Below are 24,534 nucleotides of genomic sequence, written 5' to 3'. Positions count from 1 at the left end.
GTAATGTGTTGCCTTCTTTCATTTAGTATAATGATTTCAAGGTTTATTCATGTTGTAGCCTGAATCAGTTCTTTTTAGGCTGAATAATATTCCATTGTATAGATATACCACATTTTGTTTATCCTCTCATCAGGTAATGGACATTTGGGTTGTTTCCATTTTTTAGCTATTATGTTAATGCTGCTCTGAACATTTGTGTGCAAGCTTTTATGTGAACATATGTTTTCATTTCTCCTAGGTATATATCTAAGAGTGGAATTGTGACATCATATGGTAAGTCTATGTTTGACATTGGTTTGTGTTTTTCTAATGACTGTGTTGAACAGATGTACTCATTGGCCATTTGAATGTTTTTGGAAAAATATCAATTCAGATCTCTTGTTTCTATTCAAGCCCATTTGTTTTCTTTTTATTGTTTAGTTGTAAGAGTTTATATTTTCTGAATACTAGAGACTTATAGGGTATATGATTTACAAATACTTTCTTCATTTTGTAGTTTGTTTCTTTACTTTATTGGTTGTGTTTTCTGAAGCACAAAATTTTTTAATACCGACGAAGTTTAATTTATCTATTTTTTCCTTTGGTTGCTTGTGCTTTTGGTGTCACATTTAAAAAATTATTGCCAAATCCTAGGTCGCTAAGATTTACAACTATTTTTTTTTCCCTAAGAGTTTGTATTTTAGCTAGGTCTTTGATCCACATTGAGTTTATTTTTGTGTATGGTGTAAAGAAGGAGTCCAACTTTATTTTACAGAAAGACTAAATAGTACAGAAAGACTAAATAGTACAGAAAGACTAAATAGTACAGAAAGACTATTTTTTCCTCATTGAATTGTATTGACAATCATTTGATTTTTTTCAATTCAAAATCAGTTGATCTTTATGTCTGTTCTTATGCCAGTATCACAGTTTGGATTACTGTATCTCTGTAGAAAGTTTAAAAATTGGGAGTTTCGAGTCCTCCAACTTTATTCTTCTTTTTCAAGGTTGTTTTGGCTATTTTGCACTTTCATATGAATTTTAAGATTAGCTTGTCAATTCTTGCAAAAAAAATTAAAAAGGCACCTGGGTTTCTGATAAGGATTGCACTGAATCTGTAAATTGATGTGAGGAGTGTTGTCGTTTAGCAATATTGTTTTCCAATCGATGGGATATCTTTTCATTTATTTAGGTCTTCTTCCATTTATTTTTTTCAACAATGTTTTGTAGTTTAGTATCTAAATCTTGTACTTCTCTAGTTGAATTTATTCCTCAGTATTTTATTCTTTTTGATGCTATTGTAAATGAAATTGTTTCCTCAAATTCATTTATGAATTATTCATTGCTAGTATATATAAATAGTTGATTTTATCTATTAATATTTATATATAAATAATTTATATTTATAAAATTTATATTTTATTTTGTATCCTACAACCTTGCTGAATCCGTTTATTAGCCTTGATAGTTTATTTGTGGATTCCTTAGAATTTTCTGTATTCAAGGTCATGACATCTGCAAATAATTTTGCTTCTTCCTTTCTAATCTGTATGCCTTTTATTTATATTTCTTGCCTAATCACCCTGGCTAAAACCTCCAGTACAATTTTGAATAGAAGCGGTGAGGACAGAATCTTTCAGTCTTTTGCCATTAAGCAGGATACCATTATTCTGAATACTTCCTTATTCTCATGCACAAGAAGTTGTTCTAGCTCATTTTGTACTTTCTTTGTCCTGAAATCAGCCTTTACTCCAAGCAGCCCAGCTTCTTCACAGTGGAAAATGGGATCTAGAAATCAAGATCTGGGCACTAGATGTGATAATTATTGCTGATGTGAAACTATATGTGTGTGTATATACACATAGACACATTTATATTTCTATATTTATGTATATATATATATAACTACCTTCTCCAACAGTGAGACAGCTGCATTTTATTAAATTTATTTACTCATTTTGCTTGAGCCTAGCATGCACAGGTTGTATTTTTAGAATTGCTAACACATACTGCTGCAAAAACCAAAATTACTAGCTAGAATTCAATATTAGTGTAATAATTACATAGAGTAAATGTAAAATTCTTAAGTGTTCAATTTGATAAGTTTTGACAAACGCATACATGTGTGTTACTCATACTCCTATCAAGGTATAGTACATTTCCATCACTCCAGAAAATTTTCTCTTTTTCTTTTATTTAGAATTATTTACAGTTTTTGGCTATTTTGAGTAAAGCTCCTATCCTTTCTTATAAAGTCTTTTTGTGAACATATATTTTCACTTCTCTTAGGTAAATACCTAAGAGTAAAACTTCTGGGTCATATGGTAGTAGTATCTTCTACTAACAATGTATGAGAGTTCTAGTTGCTCCACAACCTTCCCAACAGAGTTTTTAATCTTTTTGTTTTTAGCCACTTCAGTGATAGGTAGTTGTTTCTCACTGTTGTTTAAATTGCCTTTCCCTGATGACTAATGATGAAGACCATCTTTGTTTTTTTATTTTTACCATTTAAAAAAACATATTTCCATTTAGTTTTTTCTTTTTTTTTTTAAGTTTTATTGAGATATAATTAACATAACATTGTATTAGTTTTAGGTGTATAACATAATGATTTTTGATATATACAGTAGTCCTCCCTCCCTTATCTGCTGGGAATACATTCCAGGACCCCCATTGGGTGCCTGAAACTGCAAATAGTACCAAACTGTATTATATTATGTTTTTTTCCCCATATATATCACATTATCTATCTATCTATCTATCTATCTATCTATCTATCTAACAATCTATCTATGTTGGAGAGATATATCATATATATGATAAAGTTTAACTTACAAATTATGTACAGTAAGATATTAACAATAATAACTAATAAAATAGAACAATAAAACAATATACTGTAATAAAGATTATGTGAATGTGGTCTCTTTCTCTCTGTCTCACTCAAAATATCTTATTATACTGTATGTACAGCACAGATACACTGGACAAAGGGATGATTCACTTCCTGGGCAGGATAGAGAAGGATGGTGCAAAATTTCATCATGTTACTCAGAACTGTGTGTAATTTAAAACTTATGAATTATTTATTTCTGGAATTTTTCATTTAATATTTTCAGACCATGGTTGACCATGGGCAACTGAAACTGTGGAAATTGAAAATGAGGATAAAGGGGAACTACTGTGCATATATTGTGAAATGATCACCACAGTAAGTTTAGTTGAAATACATCACCTCACATAGTTATAGATTTTCTTCTTGTGATGAGAACTACTAAGATGTACTCTTAACAACTTTCAAATATACAATATAGTATTGTTAACTATTGTCATCATACTGTATATTACACCCCCAGAACTTATTTATCTTATAACTGGAAGTTTGTTCCTTTTGACCACCTTTACTCATTTCCCCTTGCATCTTTAAACATGTTTATTGGCTAGTTGTATATTTTTTTGGAAAGTGACTATTTAAGTCTTTTGTCCATTTTTAAATTGGGTTGTTTGTCTTTTTATTATTGAATTGTAGTAGTTATTTGGGTATAAGTCGTTCATCATATATATGTTTTTATGAATGTTTTCTACCATTCTGTGGCTTGCTTATTCATTTAATTAAATTTTCTTATGAGGAGCCAAAGTATTTAATTTGATGTACTTTAATTTGTTAACTTTTTAAAATGCTTATTGCTTTCTGTGTCTTGCTCAATAAATTTTTGCTGGCTTCCAGTTTGAGCAGATATTCTCTTATATTTTCTTCTTGAAGCTTTATAGTTTCAGCTTCATGTTTAGGTGTATGATCCTTCTCAAATTAACTTTTTTTGGTACGTCAGAATGAACAACTTTATTGAAAAATATCAAATCTACGGAAATCCATTAGTCTACAGAAAAAGAAAATTTGTATCTGATATCATTTAAGATGGCTCTTAAATCTACTTGCTACTTACTTTGAAAACTGGTATTAAAAAGTAAAGAATTAAGCCTTTGTATTGTCTTCCCTAAACTGATGATTCTGAGGAATTTTAAATATTGCATATGACATTATTTTAGCTAAGTAGGTAAATCTTATTTTTGAGATGTATTCTATAGGGAGGGCCTGCTGTCCTGCTTCTCTGCCTTGGGGCTCCCTGTGTCTGGATGAAACATGGCTATTGCTGCAGCTGAGAGATCAGAGCAGGTTTGAAAGTGGGTGATGTTAGGAAAGCCACAGCTGGATAGTTCTCCAGCATCCATCCCTGTACACAACACTCTGAGCAGGCACTGGGCTGGCCCATTCCTTCTCAGTGCAGTACACAGTCATGTCCTCAAAAGTCACTGGTTTCTGGGGCCTGGTTTTAAGGACACTGCTGTTATCATCTGACTTCTTTTATTCCCTTCTTGAGAAAAGGTGAAAGTCTCAGGAACGTGAGATCTGGGTGGCCTTGCATTCTAGTGAACAGAGGTTTGGGGCACCACTTGCTGGTCCTTACAAACCAAACCCTCATGCATTAAAAACAACCTCTAATTAAGTTTCATGTATAGTGTGAAGTAGAGTCAAGGTTCGTTATTTAAACCCCAAATGGATATCTGCTAGTTTCAGCATGAAAAGGCTTTCTTAGCCCAATTTAATTGCTTTTGCACCTTTGTCGAAATCAATTGACCATATAAGAGTGAGTCTATTTCTGAACTTTCCAGTCTGTTCCATCAACCTATTTGTCAATATGCTGATACCACATTGTATTGATTGCTATAGTTTTATAGCAGCTCTTAAAGTCCGATAGTGCAAGTTGCCAACTCATTTTTCTTTTTCAACATTATTTTGGCTCCCTGGTCCTCTGCATTTCTCTACAAATTTTAGACTAAGCTTAGATTATGTTGAATCGATAGATTAATTTGGAGAGAATTGACATCTTAACAATATAGAGTTTTTTGATCCATAAACATGGATATGTCTGGGCCTGGATCTTATGAGTCACTAAGCCTTTTGCTTCTACCTCTGCATCATTTCTTGCTTCCATCACTCGCTGTCCACTTTTCTAGTTCCTCCCTTAACTTGAGCTCTTATCTCTTAGCTCAGCCAAGTGTGACCTCTGTACTTCTGAAGCACTCTATGTATACTTTGATTCACAGCACTTCTTATATCGCTATGAGGTAATTTCTTATTATAATAGTAGTATCTAACATTTATTAATTGCTTACTATGTACAGGATGCTGTTATAAGCCATTTGCATGCCTTAACTCATTTAATCCTCACAGCCTTACTATGAAATAGGATCTATTATTATTATTTCCGTTCAACAGATGAAGAAACAGATGATAACTAACTTGCCTAGAGTCGCACAGCTAGTATGTGGTGGAAGTAGGCTGTGTCTCCATCTCATCCACTCAGCTAAGAACTGGGACAGAAACAATGTCTTTCAAGCTCTGAGCCAAAGGCCTGGTATACAGTGGATTTTTATTGAATTAAACTGGGCTGCTACTATTGTTTTCTAATTGATTTCTCTAGTTTCATCCATTTCTACCAATACCTAACACTGGAGAGAATGCTATTTTAAAAATACAAATCTGATCATGCCACATCTCTGCTTAAAATCCTTCGATAATTTCTCATTGTACAGAAAGTAAAGCCCAAATTCCTTAGCATGGCATTAATTGCCCCCAATAAATGTGAGAAAGAAAGTTGTCCCAAACCTGAGATAGGGCAGAACTTTGTGGTCTGATGTGACTAGCTGCTTTTCCTGTGGAATAATTAGCATTTTTGATAAAATATTTGAGCAATATTTTATAGACTTTAATGAGCTTAAAAATCCTTCTTAGGAAACCCATTCAGTTAACTATTAGTTTTGAAACTAGTCTAAGAACTTTAACCAATAATATAAAGAGGCGATTTGTCCTTTGCTACTACTGCTACTACCGCTACTTCGTCCTCTTATTCTCTTCCTTCCCCCTCTCCTCCTCTACCTCCTTCTTCTTTCCAGTCTTACAATAACCATTTTCCCCTATAAAATGTTTCTGCTAAGACAGAATATTTGACTTTGACTTTTCAGAAAGCTGCTTCTTTTGAAACAAGTTGGAAATTAAACTCTTGACATATGCTTATAATCAATCTGAGAGTTGCTGTAACAAATGTATGTGTTGAAGGAATGAATGCTTGAATGTATGAAAGAGAGAAGTCTGATTGTTACTAGGCCTTAAATATTAAATGTATTTTATATACTCTAAATTCAAACTGTTTTGGGGATAAGTTTTGATTTTTACATTTTGATTTCTACACACAAAAAAATTTCCTAGGTTTTATGAATACATTTACATGAAATAGTATGGGAAAATGTATGATAAAGTTTAGAGGAAGGACATGATAGACTAACAACTATTTCTAGATTCCTATATTCATTACTTTATAAAACCAAGCAACTATATCTGCCGATAGAGGCTCTAAAGACACAAAGTTATGTACTCACATCTGTGCCAACAGCTGATCTCTTTCTGAACTGCCTGCTTGGTATTCACTGGAGGTTCATTTGTCTGCATCTCTACTCTTCTTGCTAATTTTTTACAATTCCAAAAGACAACATAATTTTTAAAAGTCCCATGCTTACTTTACATTTGTAAACTACATTAACATGAAATTGAAATCTAGAAATTAATTCTTCTTGTCTGGAATTATTTCATTCCCAGTATTATGGCCTTCTAGGACATAAAAACATTTTCAGAGGGAGAGGGATCTGTTCTGTTTTAATGTGGAGAAAGCAAATGATTTTAAATAAGAAATGAAAATGACTCCTCATCAATTCATCCTTCCTGGTTAAGGTACTTTCCTGCTCTCTTTCCTAACTTGATTTTGGATGCCTTTTGCAGAACACCAAACTCATGGTTCGACAGTATTTCATTATTATTTGTAGCTATTGTTCACAACTCCTCTCTACAGGAGAGTATTATCCTCTTGCAATAATCTGGTTTGTAAATTTTTTATACTCCTATCTGTGCACTTTTTATTGATAACTCTGGTAAACTTTTGCCTATTTTTAACTTGTTAATAGTTTCATAAGGGAGAGGGATGTAGGCATAAAAGAACTGGAAATGAAGTTCTTATTAATTGCTTTTCTTTTTCAGAGGGAGGAGGGATGTACAGGGAAAAGGCAAGGAGAACAGATTCCTCAAGAGTCATATGGTCCTGTAGGATGAAGGTCACATACTCCATTGCTTAATACCAGTTTCTACTTGGTTGATGCTTAATAAATACTTCTTAAGTTAAAAATACTTTTTGTATTGCTATTTTTATGACCTATTATCTCTTAACTGCAAATTGATTATGTTTTCAATGGATTACATGCAGAATCCTGCTTAAAGAGGCATAGAATGTGGTCTTGGATGACAGTTGCCTATTTCCCACTGATTCAAGCTACCTGGGGTACCTAAGACTCTTGGTGACATCTCAGGTTCATCAAGTAACATACCTGATCCTGCCCCCCAAAAGCTGGAACTTTCTCCTGTCTTCTTGTCTGTGATCTAGAAATCTGTTCCCTTGGGATCGACCATGATCACAAAGCCATTTTCACAAAGTGCAAACGTAACACTTGACAATAGCTACATTTTAGGAGGACATTTCTAAAGACTCTATTAAATCCAAAGGAGTAATTCTAACAGTGGGCATGTTGGGTACTGTGGCTGCCTCTTCTGAGATTCTGAAATTATACTTCTTAGACAGACACTAGCTTTCTTTATTAGGCAATAGAGCGGTGGATAATCCTGATTGATTTCTCAGCACCAACACTGCCCCGACATATCTTTCCCTTTCCAAAGCCAGCAGCACACATTCCCTATGAGGCCAAAGACTTACTGAGCTGATAATAATAGTGATTAATATTCCTGCCAGGAAAGGAAAATAAACCGCTCACCTGCTGGGATGCATTAACTCTTTCACATTTTCAGGGAATGCTTTGAACACTGCAAGATGTGGCTTACTAAATAACTTCAAATACTGGAAAAGAATTCATTTGTCTTCTGGAAAATGAACAATTAGCTATCTTATCATTAGCATATTCCATTAGTAGCTTTTGCAGTAAATACAACATAACTCTGTTATAACATAGCTAACTAAAAAAATTCTAGTATACCAAGGATTCAGTTTGTTCCGAAACATGATTTCCTACAGAAAGAGCCTGATTTAACTCAATCAGTGCAAAATAAGATTAGCCTTATAGCCACAAGATCATCACACAATTCAATTAAACAAACATTAACTTAACACCTACTATCTGTAAAGCACTGGAAGATATAAATTACTGATATTTGTATAGTCCTTTGGCATCGTACTGTATTAGCTCCTCACATCAACTATGCCTGGTTATCATCTTCATTTTCCAATTGAGGAAACAGGCAGAAAGTGACTTGATATTGAAGGTCACCCAGCTAACAAGTGGTAGAGCCAGGACTTGAACTTTCTCTCATTTATCACAACTTCTTGAGGAGGTAGTAATCTTCCCAGGAAGCTTATAGGCACCAAAAAGGAATCCACTCTATTGAAGACAGCAGTGCACAGGAAAACATCATTTAACCAGAATACAGATTGGAGAAGTTGCTACTAACAAAAGTATTAAAATCTATTTAAATTCCAAATCAGGTGGAAATATTTTTAATAGATTTGGTATGCTCCACTGCTTACAATAACCCTAGAAATCACAAAATCTGTCTTTGGTGATGAAAGACGTTTTTATTGCTTCCAGATCATCCTAAACTTTTAGAACCCCTGAATAGAGTCGTCTGAATGTTAAAGAAGGCATGGAAAAGGGATGAAGAAGCTTTGGCCTTTGGGCCTGACTGGTTTCCAGCTTAGGTTCATATTCTAACCCATCTAACAGATCAAATGCCCAAAACAAGATCACATTTATGCTTATTATAAAAATTTGAGGCATAAAATGCCTAAAATGACATTGTTACTTCTGAAAGCGAACCTTTTCTTTTACAGTGAGATATACTTTGTATTTTGCAGAACAGGAATTTCTGGTTTCTCTTTAAAAATAAAGAAAAGGACATATGAATAGATATTTTGGTTAGAGTGATTGAAAGGCTAACTTGCAGAGAAAAGCCTCTTCACTTTTTTTAAAACTTGAGGTGAAATTCACGTACATGAAATTAACCATTTTAAAGTGTACACTTTGGGGGTTGTAAATTATGGAGCGTTTTGCCTTTGCTTGTTTGAACGTAATTGTTGATTCCGCTGCCTGTGCCTGACTGAGCCACTGCATCTGCCTATAAACTAGTAGCTGGCTTTAAAGACATTTTGGGAAGTTGAGGCATTTGGCTTTATGTCCCGAGTTGCCTTACAAGCAAAGATAAATCATTACCTGGAATGATTCAACGTGTACAACAAGGTCCAGACTCTTACCTCTCATGACTGTGGTGGACTGACCAAAAGAGACGTGAAACTGGCCAAGTTTATTGAAAAAGCAGCTGCTTCTGTGTGATTTCTTCCAAAATGCATGTAAAATCTTATATACATCTTAGGTGCAATGTATTTTGAAAGCAATTTACATGAACACATTAAGGTGTAAATTTAGTTCACCTTTATGCCACATTTTGTAAAATCAGTGCTCAAATACAAAATGATTTAATTTTGAAAAAAAATAAAGTGTACACTTTGGTGCAGCCATCACCTCTATCTAGTTCCTGGTTCTAAAACATTTCACACCCCCAAAGAAGATCCTGTGCACATTAAGCAGTCACTTCCCATTCCCTCTTCTCCTGCCTGTCCAGTCTGCCCCCAGCCCCTGGCAACCACTCTTCTGCTTTCTATCTCTGTTGATTTACCTGTACTGGATATTTCATATAAATAGAATCATATAATATGTGACCTGTGTGTCTTACTTAGCATGTTTTCAAGGTCCATTCACTCGTAGCATGTATCAGTATTTCATTTCTTTTTATGGCTGAATATGATATCCCTTTGTACAGATATACCACATTTTGCTTATTCATTCATCTGTTGATGGATATTTGGGTTGTTTCTACCTATTGGCTATCACAAATAATGCTGTTACAAACATGCGTATATAAGCATTTGTTTGAATACTTGTTTCCAATTCTTTTGGATATATACCCAGGAATGGCATTATTGGGACGCATGCTAATTCTATCGTTAACTTTTTGTAGACCCACCAAACTGTTTTCCACAGTGGTTGCACTGTGGATATTTTATATTTCAACCAGCAAGAATTCCAATTTTTTCACATCCTTGTCAACTTTTTTTTTTTTTTATTATAGTCATCCTAATGAGAATGAATTGGTATCTCATTGTAGTTTAGATTTGCATTTCTCTAATGACCACTAATGTTGAACATCTTTTCAGGTGCTTATTGACCATTTATATATCTTTCTTGGAGAAAAGTTTATTCAGATCCTTGGCATAATTTAATTGGGTTATATGTCTTTATTATTGAATCGTAATAATTTTTTATGTATTTGGATACAAGTTCCTTATTAGGTACGTGACTTGTTAGTGAATTTTTCATTAAAGTTATTGTACTTTTCAGCTCCAGAATTTCTATTTGGTTCCTTTTTTATAATTTCTTTATATTTATTAATAGTCTCTTTTTGTTCAATAGTTGTTCTCCTGGTTTTCTTTAGTTCTTAGTTGATTTTCTTTATCTCTTTGAACTGTCGATTTAAAGTTTTTTTTTCTGGTAAGTCCAATGTTTCTCCAGTGACAATTTCTTTTGATATTTTTTCATGTGAATGGGCCACCCTTTCTTGTTTCTTTGCATGCCTTTTAATTTTTTGTTGAAAACTAGACATTTTGAATACCACATCGTAATGTATTAACTTTGGTAACCAGATGTTTCCTTCTCCTCATTGTTTGTTGTTCCTTGCTATGCTTTGTGGTTGTTTATTTAGTAACTTTTCTAAACTATTTTTTTAAAAGACTTATTCTTTGTCATATGTGGCCTCTGAAGTCTCTGTTCCTTAAACATGTGATCAGCTCACGTTTTGATAAAGATTTCCTTAAATGCCTAAAGCAAAAAGAGAACAAAAAGAAAAAAAAAGTGGAAAAGAAAAAGAAAAAAGAAAAGGAAAAAATACTCTCCCAGTCTTTGCAGATTGGTTCTGTGTTGATCATTCCTTTAGCACTTAGCCAGGCCATTTACAACTATGCCTTAGTGTTTACATCCTGCTGATCTCTACTGATCCACTAGAGATTAAAGCTTAGAGTCTTATCATGGCTTTTCTGAGCATGCATCTTTCCCTGGACATGTGCATGACTTTCTAGATTCTTTTCTCTTTTTACTCTCTCCCTCTTCACTTTTAATTAAATCTCCATAGAGGAACCAAGCATTATTTTTACAACATTGCTTCAAACAGCGACATGTTTTGCTTGTTCTGAAGTTTAATCTAGATGGAGTTTTTCCTTTATCTCAAATTTTCGTGATTTTATAGTTATGAAGTTGCTAACATTTCAAAATGATTGAAAAATCTTGTAAATTAATTGATATTGTCACAGTGGTTTTCACTATAGTTTCATTCTTCAAAGTCTATATGCACCTTTATCAAATACTTTTATTGAGCACTTTCTGTGGAACTGGAATATTGCTATATACTTTACATGATTATCTTATTTTACCCTGTCAACAACCCTAAGAGTTAGGTACTATTATTATCATCTCTATTTTATTGATTAGGAAACTGAGGCTTAACCAAATCAAATAATTTACTTAAGATCTATTTTTCATAACTATGACTAAGTAGTGCAGCATTAAATTTTTAAGCATCATTCACTGTTTGCTTCAGAAGAACGGAATTTCCAGGGCTTTTTTTTTTTTTTTTCATGTCATCTTCACTCTTATTTTTGTTTCTACACTTAATTGTATTATCATTTTCCAGCATATTTCTCAGGCATGCAGAAACAAATCAACAAACTAACTGAAACCACTAAAAAATACGAACTACAAACAAAGACTAGCAGCAGCAGTGAAGAGAAGATCACATTTGATAGGCCCATGAGTATGCAGAGACTTCCAATCTTATTTTTTGTGACCACACTTAAATATAAGCAGACAGCAAAGATTACAGGCATTTGATGAAAGCATTTAATATGAAAAACATAGATTTTTTAAAAGGAGAAAAAAGCCAATTGGAAGAAGATTTGCAGAGAGAAATAAATTTCTCAAAATTATTCATATATTCAGCAAGGTAAGAAAATATATTGTATTCCACCCAACAAGAAAAGATGTGAAAAAAAAAAGTTTAGAGAACAAGAACAATAACAGCAGCTCTTGGAAATTAAACAAATCCAATTAAATAGAAGGATTTACTAGTGAAGTTCAAGAAATCTCCAAGAAAGTAAAGCAAAAGATCAAAGAAGAAAAAAATAAGGTTGAATTTTAAGATAATAGGAATTCCAGAAAGAGAAAATAGAAGGAGGTCATTAAAGCAACAAATTAAGAAAATTTACAGAATGAAAGGGCTTACCAAGTGGCTAGCATAATGGGTGAAAATAGACCTGTATCAAGTAACATTGTTGTGAAACTTCAGGACAAAAAGAAAATCTTAGTCTTTGAGATTTGGGAGAGGAGGAGAGACAAGCATGTTTTATATGAAGGTTCAAAGATTAGAATGGCATTACATTACTCAACAGCAACAATAGAAGTCAGAATACAATGGAAAAATATCTTTATAATTAATAGAGGAAAACAGTTTTTAAGCTAGAATTATATACCTAGCCAAACAACTCATTGTGAAAAAAGAATAAAGACATTTATAGAAGTTTCAAGAATTTCATCTCCTATACACCTTTTTTCAGAAAGTTATTGGCGATGTTCTCCACCAAGAAACTGGAAAATCAAAGGATTCAGGAAACAACGAATTCAATGAGAGAGAGCGAGAGCGCGAGAGAGCACGCACGAGCACAGGCGGGCAAAGGGAAATTTCAAGATGACAGCTGTGCCGCAGATCTTAATAGCAAGCTAGTCTAGATTGGAGCAAGTCAAAAGACTCCTGAAGGTATTTCTTCAAGAAGAGAATTAATAGACTACTGTACCCAATGTCTTTGAATGTACTGAGAGGAGAGTTATAAAATTGGTGGAGAGTTTAGAGTTAAGCTAGTGTAAGTAGTGTGCAAAAAAAGAGTGAAAGAACAAATGGATGAAAAATAGATGATAGGTAGGTAGGTAGGTGGGTGGATGGATGGATGGATGGAGGGATAGATAGATATTGTTGGACTGCATTCATCTCACTGAATCTCATGAGAAACTCTGAACCAGAATTTGCCCAACTATGGGTTACCTGAATTTCTGAATGAGATAATAAATGCTCATTGTTGATAAAACCACTAAGTTTTAGGTTAATTTGTTATGTAATAATAGACAAATAATACAGATTTTGGTACCAGGAAGCATGATGTTGCCATATTGAAAACATAATGTAGGAATGAATTTGGAACTGATTAGTGGGAGGAAGTTGGAAAGACCTTGAAAATAGTGAAAGACTAAAGATCCTTGTAAAGACTTATTAGAAGCCTGCTGGCCTGTGGGAAGGCTATCAGTAAGGACGTTAGGGAGAATGAGTAAAATGTTTTTGGAAACTAGAGGAAAGGATATCTTTGCTCTGTAGTGGCAAAAATTTTAGCAACACTGTCAGAGTAATATGAAAAGCAGAAAACATATTTAATGTACTGGGTGATATAGCTAAGGAAGTTTACAGAGTATTGAAAGTACTAACTGGCTGCTTCTTCCTATTTATAGTAAAATGCAAGGGAAGTACCTTAATGGAAGGATTATTAAATATAAAGGAGCCAAGAATTGTTGGGTTTGAAAATCCCCAGCCCCTCTAATGACAAATAATGCTAAAATTAGAGCTTGATTTCTGGCAAAGATTAAATCCAGGAAACAATTAGAAAAACTATAGTCTGAAAATGAAGTCAAGATGTGACTGTAATATCTTTGTTATGACCTCAAAAGATTTAAGGCAGTGCCTTAAGAACTATTCTGTTAATCAATAAGGACTTGTAGATGGCTTAAGAATGTTGTCTCTCAGCAGCCTTCTAAGAAACCTAGGGCAGAGAAGGGCTTTCTCAGAGATTTGTGGATAAGGCTTTTGCCTAATGGTGTGAAACCTAATAAGATTCATAAAAGACTCACAAAGTTTTTAAGACATTTGTATTAGCAGAAACACCACCAGGTTGGATTGAAAAGAACAGATAGAACAAAATGAAAAGAAACCTTTGGACTTCAAAACTTGTACCGTCATGAAGCAGTCTGTAAAAACTACTCAGCCACAAACATAGGCTACCTTTCATAGAAAAAAGAGGGATGACTCAGAGGGTTGAACCAAGAGCAATGGAGAATTACTCCTATGCTTTGAGTTCTAATCAAGGAACTGCCAACATGTGTCTGATGGATTTCAGATTTGCTAGTGACTAGTGACGTCTCTGAACCTCCCATTATCTCCTCTTTGGAATGGCGAGACTATAGCAACTATCTTTTGCCTGTCTGTATTTTAAGCAAAGAACTTTTCAGTTAATAGGTCTTCAGATTGAGAAAAACTGTACATGGGGAGCATCATCCATAAGTTAATTTAAATGATGAGATACTAGACTTTAAGCTGATGCTATAAATGGATGAGACTTTTGGGGTGATCATAGGAGGGGTGAGGATATTTTGCATTTAGGAGGAATGGAAATAATTTGTGGCCAATGTGTGGAATGCAGTGGTTTTAAAACATGTCTTTAAATTCTTTGACATTCCACTTCTTGAATGTGAGCCAGATAGCAACTTGCTTCTAATGAATAAAATGAGGCAGAAATGATACTACATGATTTTTGAGGCTAGGTCATAAAAAGAAGGATAGCTTCTGTCTGATATTCTCTCCTCTCCTCTCCTTTCCCCTCCCCTCCTCTCCTCTTCTCTCCTCTCCTCTCCTCTCCCCTCCCCTCTCCTCCCCTCCCCTCCCCTTTCCTCCCCTCCTCTCCTCTCTTCCCCTCTCTTCCCCTCCACTGTCTTTTTCTCCTTCCCTCCCTCCCTTCCTCCCTCCCTCCCCTGTCTCTCTCTCTCAGATCACTCATTCTAGGGGGAAGCCAACTGCCTTGTTGTAAGGACACTCGAGCAGCTTTGTGGAGAGAAGAAAGTCCCAGCTGGGGAGAAACTGAGTCCTCCTGCCAAAACCCAGCACCAAAGTGTCAGTCATGTGTAAAAGCAACCTTAGAAATAAATCCTTCAGCCCTAGTCAAGCCTTCAGGTGATTGCAGCCTTGACTGACAACTTGCCTGTAACCTCATGAGAGATCCTGAAACAGCTGTTTCTAAATTCCTGACACACAGAGGCTGCAAGAAATAATTAGTGCTTATTATTATTTTAAGCCATGAGTTGGCACAAGTACTTATGCAACAATAGATTACCAGTGGATCCAGCCAAAATTATGATAAAATCATAATGGGAGGATGACTGACCTCTCAAAAATTATTCACCTAAATATGTAAAGGGAATTTTCTATGATCATGTTAATATAGGGAGGCAATAAGTTTTCTTTTTTTTCATATTTTTCACAGTGATAGAGTGATCACATAGAACTAGCACTCTTTGTATTAGTCTTTAAAAATGAGTAGACATAAATTAAAAGCAATGCATGTTAAGATGGAAGGAAGCTAAGAGATTATGTAATTTAAGTTCTCTGTTTAGCACAGTGTATTAGAAAGGGTAAGTGTTCAACAAATGATTTTGGTTTATATATATATGAGATGTCTATTATAGTATTTAAAATTTTGACTTATCAAAGTAATTCCTATACATAGTTAATTAAATATTATACCTTTCTTATCAAAAGCAGTCCTGTGCTCAGTTTCCCAACTCTTGTCCCACAAGGCAGCCACTTTGATTTTTTTAACCTGCAGTTTTTGGTAATTACCTTCATAACTCCAGATAAAAAGCATATACAATTGTTTCTTGATTTATTAGCTTTAAAGAGTGTTTACTGACTTCCCATAATGATCACTGACAACTTCTTTACTACCTCAACTTCTCTCCTCCATTTTCTCAGTAGAATTACAATTTTCAGTTAAACCAGTACTTAGTATTTACACTATAGATATTGTTTACTGCTGATTAAGTAACGTATGATGATTATCTGCCTTCATATGGACGTTTGTGTTCTTGGAGTTAATTATTTCCTTTTCTTTCATTTGCTTAATTTTCTATATATGTACTGCTTATTCCTAATGCATCAGCAGATGTGTTGAATTCCTAGCAGTCGTAGTTTCAACTTCTCAAACATATCAAATATTCAATCAGTTCCATTTTTCCTGTCCTAGAGACCTCCCTCCACAGCATTCTGTCCTCTTGCTCTCATCTGGACAGTTGCTCTGTAGCCTGGCCACCATGCTAGGACTTTACTTAGCCATTCTGCTTTGCGGATTGTTTTTGAGAGAATTTGCTCATGTGAATGTAACTAGAATGAGGAGGCATTAATATTTTAAAGCGAATCCTAAATTATTAATCTATACTGTTTATATGTTCTGGATTTACCAGCCTGTGAGGTCACATAAAATGAGGTCACATTTGCTTTGGTCATATAATGGCTCAAGTCTTCACAGTTTGAATGAAGATCTCAGCACCACTAACTTTGCAGAGTTCTCTCTGAGTTTTTCTGAGGGATTCCCTAAAAGGGGTATACTCACATGTGCTTACTAACTAGTCTATCCACAAGGCTTGTGCCACCTTCTTTTGCTTTCGCTCTTACCCTCTGGTGGATGTGTATTGTCCTGAATGCTGTTTGAAGGTGCCGATAATATTCCTCGCTGCTGATGGTATCCCTCATAAGGTTGGTGTTGTATTTGCCAAGGATGTTTTCTCCTGGTTTTGCCATTTCCAAGAAAACCAGGGGCACTAGGCTTGATAAGAGGTAATAAGAATGAACCTTTCTCCAATTCCATGCTACTTTCCCACTCCCCCTTCTTCATAGCTCAAAGTCCAGAGCTCACAGTCTCTTTCAGCTTCTCAAACTCTGTGCAGTTTCCTGCTTACATACTTGCCATAGTCCCTTTGTCCAAACCAAAAACAATCAAAGGTCATGACCAACTGGCAAACACTCATTTTGGCAGGAATGACACAAAAGCTTGAAGCCTCAGAAACGCATCTCAGTCACATAATGTATTACCAAACCAGAATGTTTAACATCACTGAGTTTCTCAAATCAGAGAGGCAGTCAGTGTTAAAGTGGGATGAAACTTCCATTCTGGAGATAGAATACTACTTGTACCTTTCAAATGGTGGACCTCTTTTTCTTCCAAACAAGATTATACATGCCTTTGCGTCTACTCTCAATCCAAGTACCTTATTGCAAATCTTTAAGGATGTCCATATTCTTTTAGAAAACCTCAGATATTTTTTCCTTTGCAAAAATTTAGACAACTTCTATGGTTATCTGTCTGTAATAAAATGGAATTGAAATACTAAATATTTTAGACTTTTCACAAATCAGGCTGGCCTTTGCTCTAAAAATTGTCTTAACTTGCTGAGTTAGTATTTTCAAAGAGTACTTAAAGGTGGAAATACCACCAACAGGGAGACCTGCTAGCAGACCACAACAGAGGAAAGAAGTACCTATGAAGTTTAAAGTACTACCATGCTGGTCTTTTTTGCCTGGTGAAAGAATCATTTTCAAAACAAAGGCTGAGTTATTCCAGAAAGAAATTTCAGGTGGTACACAAAACTCTTCATTATCCTCCTTTGCCTCCCTGTCTGATGCCATTTCCTACCTCTTTAATGTTCCAATTTTCTTTATTTAGTGGATGAGGACAATTAGGTTCACAATTTATTCTGTTAGAAAGTGGTAGAATCTGGATTTTTACCCAGGTCAATTTGACTTCAAAACTGGTGGCTTTTTCTGCTTACCACATCACAATATATCATTTTGGATAGATACAGAGATGACCCAGAGGAAGAGGATCTTACCTGGGGAACTATTCAGTCATGTGGATTATCTAGGATTTCTCTGGCATATATAATGGTTCCCTGGTGATACACACTCTATGTTGAAGGATGTTCTACATGCGATCCCCTCCTTGTACAAGCAAACCTAATCCCAAACCTCACTGTCCCTCTCCTTTCTTCTAATGCCTTTTCTTCCATCCCCTTTTTTTGAAGAGAGATTAAGTGACTGGTTGCTGAACCTGTACTCTGCTCCCTACAAGCCATCTAAATGGCAGACCCGGCTTACCTTTCCTATGACATATGTTAACAGCTTGAGGGCCAGAGGATCATGAACCAAGGAGTCTATGTAAAAGGAACCAAGGTATTTCTTTGGGTTGATTGGATTGTCTTGGGCACACAGATCTGGGTGCATGCTGAATCCACGGGAGATTCTTCCTACTGTGAAGGAGAAGGCTCCACCTGCAAATAAAACCTATTACTGAAGGTCTGGCTTTGATTGTAAAGGATTCCTTTTAATCCTCATATTGTGTGCAAAGAGAAGTTACTATAGTCCAGCTGGTTAGCAGTATTTACAAAGGACTGGGTTCCAAATGCTGAGAGGTGACCCAGAAGAAACAACATGAACTCATCTAGAAATTCAGATTCAAAGAATTTATCCTAAAGAGAAAAGACGAGTGTGTAAAGTTACGTAGTCAAAGTTTTCAAATGTAGCATGGTTGTAATAACAAATTACTGAGGCAACCTATCAGTCAGGGAATATCTAAATAATTATGGCATATTCATAAATGTATTGCCATGCAAGCAAACATCAAAAATCAGGAGCTCTGTACTTACATGGAAAGATGTCTTCATATGCTGGTGAGAAGGAAAAACAGATCTGATAACAGCATGTTGAGTTTGACTGTGTATGTTTGTGTGTATCTACGTGTGTGTGTGTCTGTGTTTCTGTTTGTGCCTATATGTGTCTAAGAGTCATGAACTCTATTACCTACAGGGACCAAGCAGGAAATTAAATGAATGAAATAGGTCTACTTATTAACAAGGTGAATAGTGGAGACTATTGCAAACTGGAGGGCTTGTGATCTGATGATTTAAATAAAATAAATAAAATTTAAATAAAATCAAATAAAATGAGAGATTTAAATAAAAAAACAAAACAAAATAAAGCAAAAACTGTGCCAACCAAACAACTTGTCTGTAAAAATGGAATTTGGTTCCTGAACCATCAAATACTTTATGATTACAATGATGACTGGAAGAATGTTATGGATTGAATTATGTCCCTATAAAATTCACATCTTGAAGCCCTAATTTCCAAGGTGACTGTATTTAGAGACAGAGCCTTTAAGGAGATAATTAAGGTTAAATGAGGTCTTAAAGTGGGACCCTAATCTGTGCATGCAGAGTAAAGCCCATGCGAGGACACAGTGAGAAGGTAGCTTTCTACAATCCAGGCAGAGAAGCCTCACTAGAAACCAATTCTGACAGCACCATAATCCTAGAGCTCTTAGAACTGTGAAAACATCATTTCTGTTGTGTAAGCCACCCAGTCTGCGGTATTTTGTTACGGCAGCTGAGCTGACCAATATAGATGGAGTCTTACCTCCATGTGCAAAACATACTTGCAGTTTAGGAAACTTCTTGAACACTCCACCCATGATCATGGAGCAAATGGCTATGATGGTCTCTGCTGGAACTCCTGAAAAGAGGAAATGGTCACAAGATACAGGGCTTGTCACCTCAAGCAAGAAGTTCAGTGATGCTGATGGCTGGGGAGAAGCAGCCTGCTGTAATTGTCAGTGCTGAGAAACGTGGGGTCTCTGTGTCCCAGCATGGCTTGGTTGTATACAGCTATTACTTTGGCAAGCAGGACAATCTGACGCTTCCTATTTGCCGCTTGCAGGTGGAGTCATCTAACAGCTAGAATAGTCAAGGAGCCAGAGGACCTGGCTTTTGTCTTGATTCCCCCAGCTTCAGTTTTGGATGCAAGGGGGCAAGAGAGTACACTGAGTCTGGGCTGAACCCTAACTGTTCCAGTTTTTTGCTTTCCAGCCTTTGATAAGGTGTAATGCCCCAGAGCCTGTGCTTCTTCACCTGTGAAACGTGGACAGTATTGCCCATCTTGCAAGGCTAATGTAGAGCCTTGCAAATAATTATGTCAGAAAGTTCTTGGCCAGAACTTCACAGTGGATGTGCTGAACAAATATTAGTTGCTTCCCTGTGCCTCCATTTCCTCATCTGTAGAATGGGGGATAATAATGATTAGTTTTGTCACTTAGTTAGTGCCTAATAAATAGTAATATTATTATTCATTCCAAAATTTTGCTTCTTAGAGCTGAGGTTGAAAATAACTGGATTAAAATGAATTATTTCAAGTGCATTGTACTCCTAGAAGAAGCAGATATTTAATGCTCAATGCCTTCCTTTATCTCCACGGAGTCAGTCCGGGCTACATTTTCAGATTACTGCTTTTTAGACTATGATTACAAAGTCTCTGGGGGCTCCACAGCAGAGCCTTGCACCTCTGGAAAGGCCTGACTCTCTGGCTGCTGAGTGGGGCTTACTGAATGCTCATCCTGCCCTGCTGCAACATGGACAGAGATGACTTAGCTCCTTGACCTCTTAGAAGCATGATGGACTCATATGCATCTGGAAGTGGGCCAAGCTTCCTGAGACAGGGAGAAGGACAGCATCAACTCTTTTTGGTCCCATGATTCTGCTTTCCATTAATTACTTGGACTATAACCTCACAATCCATTCTCCATACAGGAGCCAAAGTAGAATATTTACAATGTAAATTGGGTTATGGCTCTCCCTTGCTGAGAATTCTCCAATCTGCCAGTGACCACTTTTGCATCCAGAACAGAATTTTGAAATTAGCCTGTTTGTTTGTTTGTTTGTTTATGATCTATATACTTGTTTATCATCTTTTTCCTCTAACCAGAATGTAGGCTTCAGAAGGGCAGAGGTTGTGTTTGTGTCAATATCCTCGATGTCTCATACAGGCCTGACATGGTGGTGGAGATCAATATATATATGCTGCATAAATGCATGATGAAATGACCCTTTTTGCAAATGCTTTCTGAGAAGTTGCAATATAAATAATATGTTTGTTTTACTTATCAAAGTGTTGTATGAATTAGGAAGCTGGAAAGCATTGGGCTTATTAGGTTATCTCTTTCTACTAATCGTTGTTCAAAAATTTGATAGGGGATGGATAGGAAGATGCCTTACTATATACACTGGTCTTCAAAAGCAATACCAGGGACATAAAATATCAGAGCAGAAAGAGAATCCAGACCAACTCTTTCATTTTACAGTTGAGGAACTTGGGCCCAGGGAAGTAAAGTGATTTGCCACAGGTTATACAGAAAAATAGAGACTAGCTGGAACTGAAATTCAGTTGATTGACTTTCAATATATTACTCCATTTAATTCTTCATGATGGTTACTTCATAATTACTTGTATTAATTGGGCTGAGAAGAGAATGGATGATGGCCTCCCCAGAGTAAATCCAATGCTATTCATTTGGGGACCACTCTTCCTTGGGTTTGTATATGAGCTCCACTTTTCACTTGTGACTCCAGAATTTTACATTTGTCTCCATTTCTTCTTCTTATCAGAGATGATATGAGAGATTGGATAGGCCAAAATGAGGTGTCTCCTCTTTTCCTTTTACCCTCATGTGGCACCATGAATGACTAGACCAGGAGGCAAACAGCAGAAGAGAGGAGCAGATACCCAGCAAATTGAAAGCCTGGGTCATCTATAATGTAAGGCCTCAGTTCCTTGGATGGTAGAAGGTGACCTACTACTCATAACTCCAGGGTTTTTGTTTGTAAGAGCTCTTACTGTTATTGGTTTCTAAAAAAAATCTATTACATAAGCATGGCTACTTATTTTTGGAGCTTTTGTAAGGTATGTGTAGTGAGGGAGTTTTGGAGACAGACAGATCTGTGTAAATTGTATTTGTGCTTGTTCACTGTGTGACTTAGACAACTTTTTTAACCACTCCGAGACTCAGTTTCTCTATCTGTAAAATGGTTATTATAATGTCAACCTTGTAGACTTTTGTGTGGATATGATTAGAATCATAATCCATACAAAACAAGCAATATATGCAGCACTTATCTGAGTAAGAGCTCAATAACTCACAGTCCTGTTAATTTATACTTTTTCCAGATAATTGGAAAAAAACAAAGACTTTCTCATCTTTTTCTAGACCCCTGGTCTGACACAAACCTATAAGCCAAGGGAGCCAGTATTTGGCCATTCGCCCATCCATCTGCATGCATGTCCCACGGGTGCACCAATAGGGAACAGTTCAGCTTTTCAGCTGCCTTCAAAGAAACAGTGAGAGAGAGAGTTACTTGGATGAGCCAGCAAATACAGGGTCCTGTTTTAGGGAAATTGCTTTTCTCTAGGTCTGCATTGATCTGAATAAATACACTTAAATATTTTCGAAGTTGTTGCTTGATCACTGTAAGAGTCATTGATAAACTCTGCTTGTGCTTGTAAAATAAAAAGGACACTTAGATTTAACAAGGGGATCGGTGGATTTACCACTGAAGTTGATTAACTTAATATACTGTTTGGCAAAACAAGTCACAGGAAACATCCATCATTCAAATGTTTTGGCTGAGAGCAAAATGCTTAAGGACTGATCCTGCATCTCAAATGCATGGGGACATTTATCCTGTTGGTACCTACTTGGTCCACTCTTTCAGAACAACTACTCAGTTTGTATCTTTGGAGTCAAAACTGGAGTATTCCCTTCTTTCCTCCACCTGGAATCCTGAGGATATGGAAAGCAAGGAAGTGATGTGCTGAGAGCCAGGGGTTCAGGACCAGGCTGGAGTAGGCTGGCCTGGCCCAAGACCTCCAGTTACTCAGACCCTGATACTGGGTGGGAATTTCTGGGGTCTGCAAGCTCTCACAAAGCTTCAGGAGCCCAGCTGAGTTCCTGAATAGTCTTGTGTGAATGAAATGACTTTAGAAAGGAAAGAGCTCTTAATGCCTCAGGCAGGCAGGTACTGAGATAAATGTCATGGGCAAACCTGCTCCAGGGCCTTTTGAGAAATGGAAATACCATCTGGATGAAATGACCTTTATTCAAAAAAGTCCCCTCAACAGACATTGAGTATTAGTATTTATCTAGGTTCAAAACAGATTTTCCTTAGCACATTTCTTTTCCAAATATAATGGGGTCCAGGAGTGACTTACATATTAATATGTAGGCTAACTAGGCTGATGCAATACAACTTCTGTACATAAGCATTTTTAAAATGTAGAAACAATTCTGGGACAACAAGGGATTCTGGAAGTGGCAGGCCAAAGGTAGATCAGAGAAAGTACTTCTAATTTAATGGGTTCTGAGGAGCAGGAGATATGCAAATCTTTTAACAGGAGAGGAATTAATTGGTTTCTGATAGTGGATGCAAGCTAGAAAGAGAATATTGGCTTCTCGAGATGGTTGGGCTTGATAAAGGCATGTGATCACAGTATCTCAATGAGATTTGACTTTTCTTTAGGACCAAGCTTGATTCTATAGCCTATGCTGGTTCATGTCTATTCAAATGAAATTAACAAATATTTTTGGTTACCTTCTGTATATGAGGCTTTGTAGAGAAAACAAAAAGCAATCACTTACACTCTCAAAATTATAACTCACATTAACTGAGAACTTATGTGCCAAAGCTGTTATACGAATTTTACAATTATTAACTAGTTTAATACTTTATGAGATGAGCACTCGTATTACTTCCATCTTAGAAAGAGGAGAACTAAGGCAGATAGATGCTAAGTAACTTTCTCAGGTCTTGTGGCTGATAAATGGTAGAAATAGGCAGTCTGCCACTACTACTCTGTCTGCCTCATACTCCTAACAAAGTCATTTTTGTGCCTGAAAACTGAACTGACCTGAATGCGTATTGTTGGGTTCACTCACTGAAAAGCGAAGTCTAGGAGATAAAGGGGACAGCTTTGAAATGACAAAGCCAACTTGGCTCATGGTAACCATCTCATCTGTTTCAGCACTTTACTGACGCAGTTTACAGAGTAGTGCGGCTGGCAAGTCTTGCTAACCAAACAAATGTGCTGTCAGTCCCAGGACATCACAAATCAACTGGGGCCAGGATGCTCTCCTGAATCCCCTCAGAGACTGCAGCCCACAAACAGCCTAGTTAGAATGATGGATGGGTTGAGCTAGTCAAACAAATGAAAATACCATCCATTTGGACCCCAACCAGTTGCTTTCTGAGACCCTTAGTAATTCATAATTCCAATTCCAGTGAATAATAAAATGAATTGCAGCTGAAGGTTTGCTCACACTGTGCTGAAACAACTTGGATGCCCAGTAAGTAAATCCTCTTTCAAAGCTCATTAAAATTTCTAGAAAACATACACTGCATCAGCTCAGTCACTGCAGCCAATAAGCTTCAGGAAGTTCAATATTTAGAGGAACATTAAATCTTTCAGGTTATTAGGAGGCAATTTAACAGGCAATCCCCCAACTAGTGGGCAGTGTCCATAGAAACAAACATGGGAAAAATTTTGCATGTAGTCAGAGCTCAATAAAGATTAAATGAATAAAACGATCGGTGATTACAGTGTATAGTGAGTCTACCAACATCTATTTAATTCATTATTGAAGAGTTTGC

General features: G+C 36.1%; 1 protein-coding gene and 1 pseudogene across 1 annotated transcript in view; one reads left to right on the top strand and one right to left on the bottom strand.

Annotated features, from left to right (window-relative positions):
• ACMSD (aminocarboxymuconate semialdehyde decarboxylase) overlaps window positions 1–24,534 on the bottom strand; it is a 35,503-nt gene that overhangs the window by 4,232 nt on the left and 6,737 nt on the right. Inside the window, 4 exon segments of the mRNA XM_015596507.1 lie at window positions 18,161–18,333; window positions 19,478–19,573; window positions 22,118–22,169; window positions 22,171–22,215. Of these exon segments, the coding sequence (XP_015451993.1) occupies window positions 18,161–18,333; window positions 19,478–19,573; window positions 22,118–22,169; window positions 22,171–22,215 (366 nt within the window).
• Window positions 9,265–9,423, top strand: LOC102884441 (annotated as a pseudogene).

The sequence above is a fragment of the Pteropus alecto genome, unplaced genomic scaffold (assembly GCF_000325575.1).
Source record: "Pteropus alecto unplaced genomic scaffold, ASM32557v1 scaffold3, whole genome shotgun sequence".
Lineage (NCBI taxonomy): Eukaryota > Metazoa > Chordata > Mammalia > Chiroptera > Pteropodidae > Pteropus > Pteropus alecto.
This window is presented reverse-complemented; position numbering and strand designations above follow the sequence as displayed.